At 54.8% G+C, this 17,767-nt stretch overlaps 1 protein-coding gene across 1 annotated transcript in view; it reads left to right on the top strand.

Moving 5' to 3' along the window:
• Positions 1–17,767, top strand: part of KSR1 (kinase suppressor of ras 1) — a gene marked incomplete at its 5' end in the record, with an annotated part of 151,324 nt that overhangs the window by 128,223 nt on the left and 5,334 nt on the right. Inside the window, 9 exon segments of the mRNA XM_082678709.1 lie at positions 3,239–3,290; positions 4,119–4,167; positions 4,972–5,351; positions 7,633–7,729; positions 10,879–11,012; positions 11,762–11,893; positions 13,156–13,291; positions 14,685–14,818; positions 17,604–17,684. Of these exon segments, the coding sequence (XP_082534835.1) occupies positions 3,239–3,290; positions 4,119–4,167; positions 4,972–5,351; positions 7,633–7,729; positions 10,879–11,012; positions 11,762–11,893; positions 13,156–13,291; positions 14,685–14,818; positions 17,604–17,684 (1,195 nt within the window).

The raw sequence follows: 17,767 nt of genomic DNA, 5'->3' as shown, positions 1-17,767 counted from the left end.
AGGGCCTGTTTGAAAAACAACAGCCAGTGAAAAAGTCCTTTGTGTGATGTCTGCCAGAGCTTCTCAGCTTTCCCTGATGTCCCCAGGCTGGCCTCACATTGTCCCCTGCACAGAGCCCTCTCTCTCCAGGATCTGCTCTCTCTCTGGTCACGGGCTGGGCTGGTCCGGCTGTTAAGGTGGGAAGCGACCTCCTCCTACCGTCCACCCACTCTATTGTGGGGAGCATTTCTGTGTATCTCCGTGGCTAACCCTGGGGCGAGGTTATTGTTTTGGATGGTGACTCCTAGTGACCGAAGCCTCAGGACTTGCAGGTGTGAATGCGGGCTGGGGGATTTTTCCCTTCTGCACCCAGCACTGTTCAGTGTTTTCAGAATCTCCCGTTGTATTTTGCCCTCCTGGGCTCATGCGCAGTTCACAGAGGAGAAGGGGGCCTGGGAGGTGAATGGAATTGGCCAGGGCTCTACAGCAGGGTGTTCCCTGGGACTGGGTCTCCAAACTCCAGCCCTCCGGTACAAGTGCCTTTACTCCTGGGGGCTCCTGCTAATAACCGCTTCCTCCCAGCTCTTCTCCTCCTTCCTCCGTGGAAGCTGGGGCAGGGCAGGTGGGGCAGGGCTGCCCCAGCCCTATAACCAGCCCCTCTCCCCCGAGCCCGTGCCTCCGTCCCCTCTCCTGCTGCTGCATTTGCTGTTGTGTGTGTGACTTACCTGCTCTTCTGTTTAAAGCTGCCTACTGTATGCATCCTAGACAGCAGTTTATCTTCCCAGGTGAGTCCTTTGCATGGTTCCACCAACTGCCCCTTGACGTGACCCGCCACCGTCCAGCCCTCTCCCTGGGCGCCTTGGAGGTACCTGAGTCTCACACCCACCTATTTTGAGAGCTGACTGTCTGTTGAGGCTGGGCAAGGGGGCAGAGGGAGTAGCCTTGAGGCTGGCCCTTCACAGGAGCAGTGCCTTCCTGGGAGGACCCTTGGCATCCATCCAGTCCTTCGTCTTGCACAGACACGTCAGGCAACTTGTCCAGGGTCACACAGCTAGGAGGTGGCAGAAACCCAGTCTGCAGAATAAGGGGAGAGGATCTCTTGCTGATGTCTTATGAGCATCTGACAAGATATCTTCCTCTATATAATGGCGGGGAAACTACTACCCCATCTTAAAGAAGGGGATGCCAGTCTGGGGAGGTCAGCAGCCTTCGGCTTACTCGGCGGGCCTCACCTTCCAGAGCCTTGTCACACAGCGCCATCTGCTGGCAGTTGTTGGAAATGCCTCCAGGGTAGAAAATTTATAAAGAAGAAAACTTTCAGGAAGACATTCTCGTTGATTCCCTTCCACAGAAATTGTTTTGTACACCTTCTGTGTGCCAGCCTTTGCATTTGACCATATTCCTGCCCCTAAGGAGTTTATACAATTAGTACTTATTTCTCTGGCTGGAGGTGACAAGCAATAGTACACGTAATCTGCAACTTTAATTCTGAACTCGACCATATGAAGGTTCTGTGTGTTTTAGACAAAAACTGTAGCTAATTTTTTTTTTCCCTGGATGAAACAGGTCTGTCTTGAAGTCCTGGTATTTTGGTTATTCCAGGCTTTTCTGTTCCCCAGCCCAGCTCCATGAGGGGAGTGACCGGGAGCCCCTGTTAGTTCTTACAGGCCCACCCCAGCGGTTTTGCAGGCTGTGCAGGCTGGCTGGGCTCAGGGCCAGGCTCCCTGCGCTGCTCTGTGGCTTCACACCCATTTTTTCCGTGGTTCCCCTCCAAGAGCCTCCCTGGTTACTGCTCTAGGGTGACGTACAGGGGAGCACCCCTGAAAGCATGGGGAAAACGTGCGGTTCTTCTTCCAGAAGGGTCCTTCTTGCTCTGAAGATATGTCAGGGGGGAGAGAAGGGAAATATAGTTCTATTAAAACAAATGTGGACATATCTGGAGCAGAATACACAATGCACTCTTAATGTTTAAGGAAACGTATGAAGTTTCAGAGACATTTTGCCTCCCCCCCAACTTGGGGTGCGGTTTCTCCCCAGACCCCCACCTCCCCATGTCCCCCCGTCCCCGTGCATGTGTTTCTCTTCTGTGGAAACATGTGAGCAGCGTTGGGTGGGTGGAAACACCAGGCCGCCCTTGACAGTCTGCAGACACAGTGTAGTGGTGTCTGGAAGAGCCTTAGAAGAGGCTTCCGGGTCTAGGATTCCCCAGAAATTGTACACAGGATGTTGGGTACATGTGTGCATTTACCTAATAAGAAGGCCCACGACCTCTATCAGAGTCTCCAAGTATGACAGAGATGTTGAGAAAGCTACAGGGGTAGCCTTGGAGAAAGCCCAGAGGGAGGTTTGCTGGCTGGTGGGGGCGCTGTTTGTCCTAGAGAACAGGGAGAGGCCCTGATTAGCTCAAGCCACTGCCACCTCCAGTCTCTTCTTTTGCTGAAAAGAGGAGCAAGGGGCCCACCCAGGCCTGGGGCTGCCAGCCTTCCCGAGTGCGATTAGAAGGGACCAGAGAGGACAGAAAGAAGCCAGCGGCAGAAGCAGCCGTGGGGCATTTGGCCTGTAACATGTTGGCCCCACACTGCGGTGACCATCTGTCCTGTGTCCCCTGGATGTGGGGCTTTCAGTGCTGAAGCTGGGAAGGCCCCAGGCTCAGGGGTCAGTGCCAGCTGCCCAATCCTGGGGCCCCCGGCGTGTGGACCGTGCATTGCTCTCTGCCCAGAGGCTGCCCCACCAGCCACCCAAACGCTGAAGCTGAGGGGATGGGGCCGCTGGTTCCCACCAGCAGTCCCCGGCGGCTGTGCCAGGCACCACGTGACACTAGTGAGCCACCTGCGAGTCCGGCCTTTGGCCTCTGCTGGCCCGAGAGTCTCCCCACTCTCAAAGGGAGCCTCGGAGCCGTGGAGGAGGGTCTGGCCCACACACCCGGTAAAGAGCAGCCCTGTCGCTTTCACCACTTGCTTGTCTGGGGCGGTTTGGCCACGGGGCGATGGTGGTGACTGAGAAGTCTCAGCCTCCTCCCCCACGGGAGTCCCTTCCCAAGGCAGAGCTGTGTGGGCAAAACCGAGGGCCGTGGAGGCTGCGTCCGTGTTCTGTTTTAGGAAAAGCCCAGGGGAAGTGGCCCCGGAGCACGTGTGCAGCCCAGCGAGGGGCTGCTGGCGGAGCACGCTCGGCCCTGCGGGTGCTGGCTTCGCAAACACTGTGTCTTCCGGGGGAGTGGAAGGGGGTCTCATGCCTCATGTTTGTTTTCTGTTTCCTCCAGACATTTCGGCATTTCCTCAGGCAGTCCCATTCGCCGAGGCGGACAGTTCCCGGTAGGCAGCCCTGCGCTCTCTCCTCCTTGGGGACTTGTTAAAGCTGGACGCACATCCCTGACCGCCTCCCACCTCCACCTTTAAATCTCTGACCCTCCCATTCCAGACCTTGCCATGTACCTGGGCAGCCAGATGGGACACTGCTTGGGCTAATTCACCCTGTGATCCAGTGAACTGAGCCATAGGGTTTTAGTTGCCTCCTGTTGGTGCAGTGAGCATTGGGTGGGGCAGTCTGTGAGGCAGGAGCAGTCTGTGACCCAGGAAGGCCCGGCGAAGGGCACTCAGCGTTAGAGAAACTTAATTATACGGCCCCTGTTTATGGAGCCCTTTCTGTGTCAGGCCATGCTGAGTACTTGTCTCCCATTTTTTTGTATATTTCTCAGCCAGGTGTAAAGTAGGTGTCATCCTCAACATACAGATGAGGAAGCCAGCTCAGAGAGGTTAAGAAATTGCAACCAGTCACACAGCTTAGGGAGCAACAGAGCCAGTTCTCAAGCAGAATTCCAAGTCCTGTGCGTGTGCTCAGGGCCCCATACCGGTTGTCAGATTCGAAAGGGCCTTGATGGTCACTGCCCACCCGTCGGCCCCTACCACCCTCAGATTAAGTCTGGAGAAGGCCAAGGCCAGAGAAGGGAAGTGGGGTCTGGTCCTCGGCCTCCTGTGTGTTTCCACAGCATCCTGACTGCCTTTCCCACGGCCAAGTGGGTCAAAGTAGGGATCCAGGCCTGGTGCCCCTTTCTCAGACCTCACGTGGGGGGTCCCCTGCCCAGCTGGGAGCAGAATGGCCCAGCCTCGGGGTCTCTTGGACAAACGCTGTTTTACTCTTAGGCTTGAGAACCCGCCCAAAGCAGATGTGTCGGAGGATCGCGAAGTGGAGGTGAGTGATGGCGACACGCCAGCCATCGACGGTGCATCTCTCTCCTCTGTCCCCGGCTCAGCACGTGCAGGGGTCTGGGGAGCATGTGGGCACCGGGCCCTGTTGAGGGCCGTCTCAGGTGCCCACCCGCCACCCGCCGCAGCAGACTCGAGTGGTGCACATGGCAGGGAGAGCAACGAGGGGTGCCACGAAGCAAGCTTCCTTCTGCTTTGCTGTTTTTTTGAGGCTAAAGTGAACTCTTCATTCCCATGGTTTTCACCCCCAGCCGGAAGGCCTGGGCCCCAGCCCGGAAGACTCTCCTGTGGTCTGTCCGGGGTGGGGCCGGGTGTGTGGACTTATCAAAGATCCCCAGGTGATTCTGACTGTAGCCGGGGCCAAGAGTTGCTACCTTGACCCTTGAACCAGTGTCAACCGAGCAGTGCAGTGGCTTAAAGATCTTGAGCAGATAGCAGACTGATTTATTCTTACACAGTGGAGCGTCAGAAACTGTGTGTTTAAACAAAAGCATAGCCAGAAAGGGTGAATGCGGTCCAGTTCTTCATGCCAGGGGATGTTAATGCTCTTCCCCAGCGATTAGATGTCACTCATAGGTGGGTCTTGGAACATTAGCGGAAAAAAGGGCCAAGTGCCGTAGTCTGTGGATTGGGACATTGAGGCTGTGTGGTGCGAAGTGACCTGCCTACTGTCCACAGCAAGCCCCGCAGAGCTGCGACTAGAGCCCAGGCTTCCTGAACCCAGGCCCCTCTGCTCCCCGCCTGCCCCCAGGTCCCCTGCCCCCTCTATCCCCTCCTCCTCTCCTTCTAGGCTGAGGAGCCCGAGGCCGGCAGGTCGGAGGTCGAAGACGACGAGGACGAGTTGGATGACCTGCCGAGCTCCCGCCGGCCCTGGCGAGGCCCCATCTCTCGCAAGGCCAGCCAGACCAGCGTGTACCTGCAGGAGTGGGACATCCCCTTCGAGCAGGTGGAGCTGGGCGAGCCCATCGGGCAGGGCCGCTGGGGCCGGGTGCACCGCGGCCGCTGGCACGGCGAGGTGGCCATCCGCCTGCTGGAGATGGACGGCCACAACCAGGACCACCTGAAGCTGTTCAAAAAGGAGGTGATGAACTACCGGCAGACGCGGCACGAGAACGTGGTGCTCTTCATGGGGGCCTGCATGAACCCGCCGCACCTGGCCATCATCACCAGGTAACCCGGTCCCGCTCTCCCTGGGGTGGCCGCCTCCTCTTCCCCTTTCCCTGGGAGCCCTGTTATTTGTGTGGACACCCCGGAGGGCATGGAAGTTTCCATTTAGAGAGGTACAGAGAAGAAAACCAAAAATGAGGTGTAATTTCTCCATCATATAACCCCATTGACATTAAATAAATAAATCAGTAAAACAATACCTAAGGATAGAGAAAATTCAAATGTTCCAGAAAAGTATAAAGTGAAAACCAGTCTCTTCCCACCCGAACCGGGTGCTTCTCCCCAAAGGTGGATACTGTAAACAGTTCCTTATCACGCCTTCCATTAAAGTAAAAAAAAAAATTTGTATACGCTCATGTTTTAAACTATTTATCTATTTCGTTTGTAACTATTTATGTGTTTGTAAAAATACAAACCAAAGAGCCTACTGGTTACTTTGCCTTGTTGGCTGGAGGGCAGGTCTGAGGTCTAATCTGAATACCTGCAGTGTTCCCGTCACGTCACGTGGCAGAACCTCCAGTGGTGTGCTGGTAAATGTTTAACAACCAGCTCTTGGAGGGTGGTGAGGGAAGCTCTAGTATTGATACATGGCATCTGTCAATTCCTGTGGTGTAAACACTCTCACTGCAGTCGATTTCAAGTTACCAATATGGTGTCACTGAAAGTGGAGTGGAATTGGGTCGAGTCCCACAGCTGGGCTCTGGGTTCTCTCTGGAACCCGATCGCTGGTCCTCCCCTAATTTATTTAACCAGCCCTCTTTTGCTGGACACTTTGTCGTCATGAGCATCTCTGTTTCCGTATCTCGGTGAACTGGCAGTACGTGTGCGGGGCTGGGTCAGAGTGCACGTATGTCACGTTTTGATGGACGTTGTCCGTTTCTACTCCAGAAAGTGTCCACCAGTTTCCCCTCCCACCATCAGTGGATGAGTGACCATTACCCCCCCTGAGCACCAGAGGGGTGTGAAACTGAAACATTTTTGCCCATGGCGTTGAAAAAGTTGTTATTGGGTCTTTACTTCTAAAATCAGGAAAAACAATATGAGGTTAGTGACGAAGCTTTGGAATACACGTGGTGTCAAGAAAAAAACTAAAAACCACTTTAATCCCATCAGCCAAAAGAATACTCATTAATAGTCTGATGACATTCTCTATAGTTGGACCCTGTGCTTTGAAAAAACACCTTCTCCTCAAACAAACTGTATTTGTTTACTAAGTAAAAAATGATTTCCATCTTGCTTGCATATCCGAGGTAACTGCCCACTAGAACTCCCAAGCAGTGTGAGATCATCAGGTCACCACGTGGACCTGGTGGGGTGGGGACAAAATTCCAGCCCAAGCATGACAGCATGATGCTTCAGGGAGCATGTGGTTACACCAGCTCAGCTCCCCCGGATCCCAGCCTCAGTGCGGTCCATCATTCATCCTCCCACCTCTCTCTCATCCACCCAGTCCCATGAGAGATCTGAGTCTCCTTAGAGGGAATACGTACAGCAAAAGAATAAAAGAATATTAACAAAAAATGTAACGTGTTTTAGAATCTGCTGAGGGGACTGGAACACAGAACAGCAACCGTCAGCCGATATTCCAGACCTTGAGGGGCCAAGAATCTTATCTCCTTGCAGATGATTCCTAAAAGCTAGCCCCTTGCTCAGATGGCTTAAGTCAGCTTCTCCCTGGAGCAGGGGACTGAAGCTACACATTCTACCTGGGTCCTTCCTCGCTCCGGGTTTTAGGAGTCGGTACAGGTGGGGACCACAGCATACAAGCCCCTTATCTAATAATCACTCTGACATGCCTGACAGCCACCCCTCCCCTCCTGCACACTCCGCATTGTAATAAAATCCCTGTGATCAGAAAATAACACGATCATGAAAATCATTATGGTGAGCCCAGAGCCCTGATGCTGCCTGGTTATAGCCCGAGAAGGCCAAAGGTTCTTCCCCGGCTGCTGAGTTTGCCTGGGCGTGTTCCTGCCTCGAGCTTCCACAAAGGTGGGCTGCTCTGAATTGCCAGGAGGCTTGGTGAACTGAGTTTCCTGTTCTGTGGTGGGCAGGCCCTAGGCCTCGGGGAACCGGTGTTCTTGCCCACTCAGGCCAGGCCCCAGCAGGAATGGGCATCAGGCTGGTCAAGAACGAGGATTCAGGCACCCAGGGTCTCGGGGACAGAGAGAGCCCTCCCGAGGCCGGTGGGCACAGCTCTGCCCCTGCTTCTCCCCGGCTCCAGAGGGGCTTGGGTTGGGCTGCACAGGCCCCAGATCTCTGCCTGACCCACCACTCCTCACAGCTTCTGCAAGGGACGGACGTTGCACTCGTTTGTGAGGGACCCCAAGACATCTGTGGACATCAACAAGACCAGGCAGATCGCCCAGGAGATCATTAAGGTGAAGGGGCATCCAGCTGGTTCCAGAGTTCCTGGCTGTCCCCCAGTCTGTCTGACCGTGTCAGGGTAGTGGTGGTGGCTGCTCTGTTGTTCCCTTTAGGTGGGGCACCTCAGGGGTGGGACCCCCATCTCCTTCCCTCTGTCCCTGTCTTGTCTGCTGGGAGCTGGACACCCTGGAGAAACTCAGTGGGTTTTAAAGACAGATAGCTTGAGTTTGAATCTTGGTCACACCAGCTGTGTGACTTCGGGCTGGTCGATTAGCCTCTCTGAGCCTTGGCTTCCTCCCCTGTGAAATGGAGATGCCAGTGTCGCCTCCCTCATTGGATTGGTGCAAAGGTAAACTGGGATAATCCATGGAGAGAGCGTTGGGTCCAGGGCCAGCGCTTGGTGAGAGTCTGTTAGAATCGATTAACGTTTGGGACAGAGGTTCTGCCTTAAAGTTTCCACATCCAAGTTTCATGAGGACAGGGCTTCAGGCTCAACTCAGGCAGCCTTTTTTTTAAAAATAATTAAGTAATTAATTTTGGGCTACGTTGGGGCTTCATTGCTGCGCACGGGCTTTCTCTAGTTGCGGCGAGCGGGGGCTACTCTTTGTTGCAGTGCACGGGCTTCTCAGTGCGGTGGCTTCTCTTGTTGCGGAGCACGGGCTCTAGGAGTGTGGGCTTCAGTAGTTGTGGCATGCAGGCTCAGTAGTTGTGGCTCACGGGCTCTAGAGTGCAGGCTCAGTAGTTGTGGTGCACAGGCTTAGTTGCTCCGCGGCATGTGGGATCTTCCCAGACCAGGGCTTGAACCTGTGTCCCCTGCACTGGCAGGTGGACTCTCAACCACTGTGCCACCAGGGAAGCCCCTCCTTTCATCTTTTAAAAGTAATTAAACAAAAATGAAAGAAAAGCTTATTTGTTGCTTTATTTAGCGACAGACAAGCCCAGAGAAAAACTAGATTAGTGCTGGATAGGACTTCCTCTTTCCAGGTTCTCGTTTTTGTGGGAAAGCTTTGTCTTACCAGCTCCCACCAAGTTTTTGTCCCTTTCTTGTTGTTAGTTAGTCTTGCCTTCTGTTCTTTTTTCTCCCTCCCTCCTTGCATCCATTGTGTGTGTGTGTGTGTGTGTGCGTCGTTGGAAAGGAAAAAATAAAAAGCTCAGTGACATTTATGAACACCAAGATTTCCACGTGACATTTCCACGTGGCTACACTAATGCATTAAACTTTTGCAGCCCCCAAAACCCAAATATCACACTTACGCCTTCCTTTGTAGTCTGTCTCATTGCAGAGACTTTGGAGGGAGCTGCAGAGCGTCACACCTACTCTGTGATGGCCCCAAACCTGCTGGGCCCTGCTCCACACTCTGCCCGACTCGGCCCTCCTCCCCCAAACTGTTCTCTCTCCTTATCGTCAGGACGCTGTGGGAGTCTGGTTGCTGAGTTAGGTTCAGTGAGCCATCTGGAAGATTCCAGGGCAGAAGAGAAAAGTTGTGCAAAGGTTTTAGAGCTGCAGAGCCGGAAGCTTCCACTCTGCTGGCTTATTTATTTTCCCCATCCCCCTTCTTCTGAGAACTTCTAAGCCACTTCCTTTTGTACTCATCTCTGATATTTTGAGGCTCAGAATATAATGACGGGGGCTTGACCTTTGGTTCGAGGGCTTGGGGGCCACTCTAGAGGCATTGTGAAAGTATGGGAAGGAAGGAGAGTTTGTGTTCCAGACCTGGGCACTTCCTGTCTACTCTCTGGCCGTTTGAGGCTGTGACACCTATTTTATAAACAAGGCTCAGAGAGGTACAGGCACTTATCCTCAGTCACACAGCGGGTCCCTGTTCAACCCAAGATGGGGGTCTTGGCTCTCTTTGGTCACTGGGGAAGGCTTGTGCCTTGGTTTGGTTTGGGAAATGGGCAGATATTTTAAGAAGGATCGTTTTACATTCAGGATGGTGTTCTGGGAAAGAGCAAGTTACTCTTTCCTGGAACTCCCGGCCTCCGTGGCAGGATGACAGCTCTCAGCAGGCCTGAGGGAAGTGGCCACGGTGCACCCCGAGCCCTCCCATCTCTTGCAGAAGAGCATCTGCCTCGTGTACATGCTTCTCTGACGCGCTCCCGCCCCACTCGGTCTGAGTTCTGCGCTCGGCTGAGTTCTGTCCGCTTCCACCTCACAGCTCATTCTTCTGTTTCCTAAATGTGGCTTTCGCTGGTTTTACCTCTCCCCGTCTCACCCCAGGATACCTTTAAAGCCAGGCGGAGTTCTCACACGTGAAGCACCCTCGATGTGGGAGATTGGGAGACGGGTTTACATGTGCCTCTTTCTGACCCGGCAGGGATGCCCATTTCAGTCATGCGTCTCGTACAATACCCCCCCTTCTCCCTCCCCGCTCCCCGTTCCCAAGAGCATCAGAGCAGCAGGGGACCTGGGAATCCTGGCTTTGGCCTTGGATGAGATCATGCCTGCGTCAGGTCTCCCACATCCCGTGCACCTGGCAGTGTTCAGTCCAAATAGAGCGTTGGTTAGAAATCACCCAGCCCTGACCTGCCACTTGGCAGGTTGAGGAAACTGAGGCTTAGAAGTCAAGTCCAAGGCCCCACAGTGAGTTAGAATCTGGGCTGGATTTCAGCTTTAGTCCAGGACTTCTACCACAGCACAGGCAGTGGGACCACCTGAGCTCAGGGGCTCCCTCTATGGGAATTCCTCTCTGTTCCCCAACCCTAGCCCTTGCCCAGCCTGAGGGGAGAGGCCAGCAAAGCCTGAGAGAGACCCCAGATCACTCGGGTCTTTTATAACTTGACACAGAGAGTAGCATCACAGGGAACCTTTATATACTTCCTGACCCCCAGCCCCTCACCCCTCCCCCTTTCCATGCCTCATCTGAGTAGAAGGTGGGTGTTGGGCAGCGCGCTGACACAGCAGGAGCGCGGACTGGCCTGGCGCCAGATCTCAGCAATGCCGCTGAACTGCAGTGTGGCCTGGGGCAGGTGACTTCCCATCTCTGAGGCTGGCTTTCCTCCTTTGTAAAAAGGAGACAGTTACACTGCACAGGGTGGTGAAGATTAAATGGGGGGGGGGGTAGGACGTCCCGTCCCGCTCAGGCCCCGGCCCAGAGCAGGAGCTGAGTCATTCGTCATTCACCTTCCCTCCGCTCCTGACGTGAGGCTCGCTGTCTTCCAGGGAATGGGCTATCTCCACGCCAAGGGCATCGTGCACAAAGATCTCAAGTCCAAGAACGTCTTCTACGACAACGGCAAAGTGGTCATCACAGACTTCGGGCTGTTCGGGATCTCAGGCGTGGTCCGAGAGGGACGGTCAGTTGGCCTTGGGCGTCTGGACAGACTAGGGAGGAACTGGGTGGTGCTGGTGGGCCTGAGGTCCAGCCGAGGTCCAGGCACTCGCCGTCTGTCACTGAGGGGCAGCCCTCCCTGTAGGAAAGGCCAGGTCTGCTCTGGTCCTGCTCTTGTGTTTCTGGTCCAGAATCAGGTTTGGGTGACACTTAGGTCACTCGTAGTGCGTCATTCTCAGGCTGGCCCCCGTGGTGGTTGGGTCCCCTCACTCACATGTTCCCTGTATGCTCACCGACTTGGGCAGGGGACCAGGGTTCACATCCCCATTATGAGGAAGAACGTCGGGTTCTAGTTCCGCAAATCTTGAAGGGGGCGTGGGGATGGGGAGAAAGGCTCCTTCCCAAGCGTCTGGACCCCAGGAGGGAGGGCGGCAGCCGGGCTGGAGAGCCAGACCCAGGCCGGGTTGTAAGGCCCACAGGCAGATCTGATCTCCTGCTTGGAGATGCCCTTCACACTCCCAGGGTAGAGAATCGGCACCCTCAAGTGCCACTCCCTGCCGATGCCTGTTCTTGGCCTGCTTTCTAGAAAAGCCTGGTTATCACTCCTTGGTAACGTGCCCCCGGAGTGCAGGTGCCCTGGCGAGTGCATGATGGGTGTGCTGCTTTTCTGGGCCATGGTGGGTGGTGTGCCAGCCCCGGGGCGGGTGTTTGCCCTGCGGGCCTCTTTGCTGCTGACTGAAGGCCATGTCCTTGCCCTGGCCTCTTGGCCTCCAGGCGTGAGAACCAGCTGAAGCTGTCACATGACTGGCTGTGCTACCTGGCCCCCGAGATCGTGAGGGAGATGACCCCCGGGAAGGACGAGGACCAGCTGCCCTTCTCCAAAGCGGCTGACGTCTATGCATTCGGGTGAGGAGGCCCCTGGCACCCCTCCGCCTGAGGCTCTGAGGCCAAGTGTGGCTCAGAGAGAGGGTCCTACTGGCCACGGGGGGGGGGCAGGGGGAGGTGTGCTTTGAGTCTGAATCAGCCACTTGTTTGGGCCAGTGACCACGTCCTTGACCTTCTGTTTCCCCACCTGTAAAACGGGAAGAATAAAGTGCCTCCCCGGTAGAGCTGTTAAATGAGGACTAAATTAGCTGATCGTATAGAATGCTTAACTCTGGGTGTCATTCCCACCTGTTGCCCCATGAGGACGCTCACCAGAGCTCATCAAGGACTGTCCCTCTGGAATAACAGGGAGTCCTGCCAGCTGTGCCCCACAAAGAGCTGGGGTGCTGACCGATAAACATAGAAATATAGAAACATAATATGAGCCAGATGTGTAGAGTTTTCTCTTCGCCACATTAAAAAAGAAAAAGAGGGAATTCTCTGGCAGTCCAGTGGTTAGGACTCCGCGCTTCCACTGCAGGGGGCGTGGTTAGATCCCTGGTCGGGGAACTAAGATTCTGCATGCAGTGTGGCACGGCCAAAAAAAAAAAAAAGAAACCGGTGAAATCCGTTTCAATAGATATTTAACTCAATATAGCCAAAATATTATCATTTCAGCGTGTAATCAAAATAAGAAATTAAAATTCTACCCCGCAACGTTTTCAAAAGCTGGTGTGTGTTTTACACCTCAGTTCCCCTCCCCACATTTCAGTTACTCAGTAGCCCCACGTGGCCCCCAGGTTGGACAGGGTGGGTCTAATGGAGAAGGTCCCATCCAGATAAGTTGAGAAGGGCAAGGGGACTTGGAGGGTCTGAGTGACGGCCTCATCCCGTAACCTCTCGGGGGATCCGTCCCTCGCGGGTGGTCTCTTCCTGGCCTGACCTTTAACTGTCATTTCCTGAGCACCTGCGTGTGCCAGGCCCAGGGCTGGGCATTCTTGTCACGCCTCAGACAACCTTGGCCATGGGCAGCCACCCCACGGAGGTTGAACGGTTGTACCAGGATCTCTGGCCAGAGCCCGTGCTGTCTGAGTCTTCCTGCCACAGTGGGCGCACAGGGCCCCCCGGGAGGGAATCAAGGCGTTCCCGGAAGCCTGGCGGGTGAGGAAGGTAGGAGGGGGATGCTGGGTCCTCCAGCCGGGCTCCTGGCATCAGGGCAGCAGGCACCTCCGGGGTGTGAGCTGAGCTGAGCCGAGCCCGTGCAGCCAGGGAGCTCAGGCCACGTGGGTGGCTGGTCTCCACAGGACCGTTTGGTATGAGCTGCAAGCCAGAGACTGGCCCTTGAAGAACCAAGCTGTGGAGGCCCTGATCTGGCAGGTTGGAAGCGGAGAGGGAATGAAGAGAGTCCTGGCCTCCGTCAGCCTGGGGAAGGAAGTCACCGTAAGTAGCCCCCCCAGCCCCTGCACTGGGAGAGGAAGGTGGGGTAGAGGGCAGGTGGCTGGCTGCCCTTCACTCAGCTGAGACGTGGGACCCAGAGGCGGACGGGTGGCGGGCAGGCCTCTTTGCTGCCGGCTAGGAGGTCTGTGTCCTTCACCACCCCACTGCTAACCTTTAAAAAGAAAAATTATCTTTAAAAAAAAAGGACAGGAAGGAAATAAAGATAATGGTTTTGACTGAACTATGAGATGAGATAATAAAGCCTGTATGTTACTTACTAGAAAGAAGATAATAACAAATTTCACTGCATAAAGCACAAACAGTGGGGTTGTTGCCGTGTCAGATCTTTTCTCAATGTTGGTCCCGACCGTTCGAGACAAATCAAGGTTTCCACAGCAAATCTGTTTTCAAGATGCCGAATCACAATACGGTCGCTGCCTTCGCGTGACTGAATATCATTAATGGCGTCTCTGCACTGCAGTTTGTAAGCTCCCCCGCCTGGCACAGTGACACATGAGCGAGCCCGGGGGAGCGGTGTTCTCAGCACCGTCAGTGTTTACCACGCACTCATGAGTCAGATAGGCCCGGAGCAGACAGATGCCAGCCAGGATGTTGATAAGTAGCCCCAGTAGGTACCTGGGCAGCATAGCATTGGAAACGTCTGCGGGGAGCACCCGGCACTCATAAGTAGGCTGTGAGTTTCCCGGCAGGGTCACCATCTGCCCTGTTGCACGAGCACCTTCTGCCTGGCTGTGCGTGCCGGCCTGTCTTCTCCCAGGGACTTCTTCTGAATCGAAAGGCCGAGGGCTGTGCTGTGTGCACACGTGGATCCGGAGAGTAGGCAGCAGAAGGCCAAAGCGAGAAGGGCTTTGCCCCGACTCGGGACTGTCAGGACAGCTGTTCTGTCGACGCTCACTGCTGCCCTGTACTCAGTCCTCTGGTCCCTGCCAGCCTCCATTCCTGGCACGCCCCCAGGCTCCTCCGCCATTGCAGCCTGGCCAGCCCTGCACACCTTCCGAGCGTCTTGCGTTTCACCTGTCAACGCGCTGCCTTCCGCTTTCCATTCCGAACGTCTGTGACCCCATTTCTGATCTCTTTCCTGTGACCTTTCATTCGTCTTTGTAACTGTTATTCCAGGGAGGTCGAGGAAGGAAGGAGGGGAGGGAGGCCCATGCCCTTCATTTTCACTGGAAGTGTGAGAGCTCTTCTCAAATGCAGTTATTTCACGGCCCTACTTCAGCCATGGCCAGTCACCTCGGTGTCGGCAGGAGAGTGAGGCAACCACCAGCCGGGGGGCGCTCGGGGACACGGAAGGGACCCTCGGCAGAGTGCCCCGGCCGCGCCCCCCTCGCTCCCGGCCAGCTCTCACGTCCTCCAATGCTGGCTCGCTTTGCAGGAGATCCTGTCCGCCTGCTGGGCCTTCGACCTGCAGGAGAGGCCCAGCTTCCCGCTGCTGATGGACATGCTGGAGAAGCTGCCCAAGCTGAACCGGAGGCTCTCGCACCCCGGGCACTTCTGGAAGTCTGCCGAGTAAGTACCCCTCGGAGCCAAACCTGCAGCCAGGCGTCTTGGAGGGCGCTGTCTGCTCTGTCTGCCCGAGACTTTGATCTAGGGAACCCCCAGAGCTGGTTAGCCAGAGGTGACTAGTCCCCTCGCCCAAGGGATGTCGGGATTCCGCTCATCGCATTTATGTAGGAGACTCTTTCGTAGGCCAGCGTCTCCCGTTCTCCTCTGTGGAAACCTCCACATCCCTGTTACCAGCCCAGTGCTGACGCTGGGCCCAGGCTGGGCCCTGACAAGAAGGTTCTGCCTGCTATCCAGCCCAGCGTTAGCCTGGGTTCACAGCAGCTGATTCATGTTGCTGTACAGTAGAAACTAGCACAACATTGTAAAGCAACTATACTCCAATAAAAATTAATTTTAAAAAAAAAGAAAGAAAATTTCTGGGTTAAAAGGTTAAAAAAAAGAAGGTTCTGCCTGGGAGGGGGCCAGACAGAGCTTTACCGAAACCAGCCGAGCACCTGTTGCTTAAGATGGCACAGAGCTTTCTAGCCCCCAGATTAGCCACCTGTCACAGGGACCGCACCGCCCGGGTCTATGTGCCGCTTGGACACTGGGAGCCCGTCTCCTTTCTGTGTAATCACATAATCCTTTGCAGCCCTCCGTGCTGGGGTGGTCTCCACTCCTGTCTTCTGCCTCATTCTCTTTTTTCTTTGTCCCTCTGGCTCTGTCTTCCAGAACATTCAAAAACAGACCTCTGCCCTGCCTCTGCGGGAATCTGGGCAAGTCCTTCCTTGTTCCCAGCCCCAGCTTCCACAGCTTTGTAGGAGCGGGAGGGTAGGCAAAATTGTCAAGGGCCACGTGGGAAATAGTTTAGCTTGGCAGGCCGAGAGGGAACCTCGAGTGACGGCTCCTTGCCACTGGGATTTGCAGGGTGCCCAGCGGCGTGCAAAGCGACGACACCACCACGTACGGTCTCTGTCACAATGACCCAGCTCTGCTATTTGGTTCAGGGGCGACCACAGACCCACAAACTTGCGGGCTGGCTGGTTCTAGTAAAACATTACTTACGGATGCTGAAACTTGCATTTCATGTAATTTTCACAGGTCATGAAATAGTCTTCTTTTGATTCCCACCCCCCACCCCCCGATCATTTAGAAAGGTAAAAAACATTCCTAGTTTGTGGATTGTACAGAAACGAGAGGCAGGTCACACGTGGCTGGCCTCCTGGACAAGATGCATGGCTTTGACCTTTAAGGGGTAAGGCACTTTCTAGAAGTGTCATCTCCCACAGGCCCAGGACATAGAACAGATAAAGTGGGGCTTCTCTTGGTGGGAGTCGGGCGGTGGCAGGGGGCGAGAGCCTGTTTAACCCCTACACCCAGCGTAGCCCCCGGAGAAGCTCTCCCCGGATCTCACACCTGCCCGAGTGTGTGGTGGCAGTGGCACTCCTCTTGTTCTAGAAAGAGCCAGATAGTAAGTGTTTTAGGCTTGCGAGTCATATGGTCTCTGTCACACGTTCTTTGTTTTGCTTTTTTATTTTTTTTTGACAGCTCTAAAATGGTCACAACTTTTTTGTAGCCAGATTTGACCTACACCTAGTTTGCCAGCTCGTTTTGAAAGTAAACCAGACCAGGCTTTGAGCTGCAGGTGAGGAGAGGCCCAGGCTGGGTCAGCCCAGCAGAGGGTGCAGGGGGGAGAACTTGAAGAAATAGAGCAAAGCTGGCAACTTAGGCCAGTTGGAGGGACAGTCTGAGGAATGACGGTTTGGCGCGAGGGAATGCTGTACCTTAGAATGAGAGATTAGATTCGGTATTTTGCACTTAAGATGGGTCAGAGTCTAATACAGATAGGGGGTAACAGGTGTTGCCATCAGAGGTGTGGGTTTTACCCAACCGTTGCTGACAGCTGTGCCACACTGAGGCGACAGGCCAGGGCCGGGCCTCCCCCCGCACGGAGCTGATAGTTTAATTAGGATAAAGACAAGCAGCCGTACACTGTAAGCCCTCGGAGCAGGACGCTGCGTTATCACCTCTGTATTCTCAGCTCTAAGCACGCTCCCAGGATGTAGTAGTTGCTCAATGAATATTTGACGGGTGACGGGGATGACGACAATGTGCTGAGTGCCGGGCAGAAACTCAGCTTTTGTGGGCACACTGCCCACCGGGGAGCCTGAGGAAGGGTGTCCAGAAGAGAGGGGTCATGGGAGCTGGGTTTTGGGTGGGAGCCTGGGCGTCTCCTGGACTCTCAAGAAGTACAAGGATCTGGTTTGTCAGACCTTGGGCAACTCGTTTAGCGCACCGGGCCCTGGTTTTCTCCTGCACAAAAGCGAAGGCTGTGCCGGGCACGGGGCCTGGAGTAGGGGCTGAGGAGTGGTGCAGTATTCAGGAGAAGGTGATTCCGGATTCCCGAAAGGCCACAGAGCCCCACCTTCCCATTGCACATGTGGGACACTGAGTCACAAATGGGGGTTGTTTCCTGCCCAAAGTGATCAGTTTTAGCCCCTTCTAGGAAGGAATGCCAGCATACCTCAGTGAGTCTGTATCAGAGCTTCCTGTTCGTGACTTTTACTTCTACACACTCAAGCCTCTAATTCTCATTTTCTCTTTTCTTTTCCATCGGTCTTGTTGCTTTTCTTTTTTTATTTTCGGGGGGGCGGTGGCGGATCCGCTGGCCTGGCCTGTCATCTCCCGCTCTCCCGCCACCCTGACTCCTGTGGCCCTTCCTCCACCCATCCACACTGGGTGCCCATCTCCATCACCTGCCGGACCACGCTCCTCCCACGCCTGGCAAAATGGTTGCGGGTGCTCCCAGGCGCTGGCGGAGCCGCTACTACGGGAAAGGACGTTACGGTCACCCTGACTTTAAGAACAACTGTCCAGTCCTGGAGGAATAGTGTGTCTTCTGCCGTTTCCTTGATTCTCTGCCTGTTTGCAGTTAACCCTTTGCACATCCTGCCTCCTGTTCTGTCTCTGCTT

This window comes from Grampus griseus (assembly GCF_964374135.1).
Source record: "Grampus griseus genome assembly, chromosome: 20".
Classification (NCBI taxonomy): domain Eukaryota; kingdom Metazoa; phylum Chordata; class Mammalia; order Artiodactyla; family Delphinidae; genus Grampus; species Grampus griseus.
Note: the sequence above shows the minus strand (reverse complement) of the source record. Positions and strands in the feature narration are given on the sequence as shown.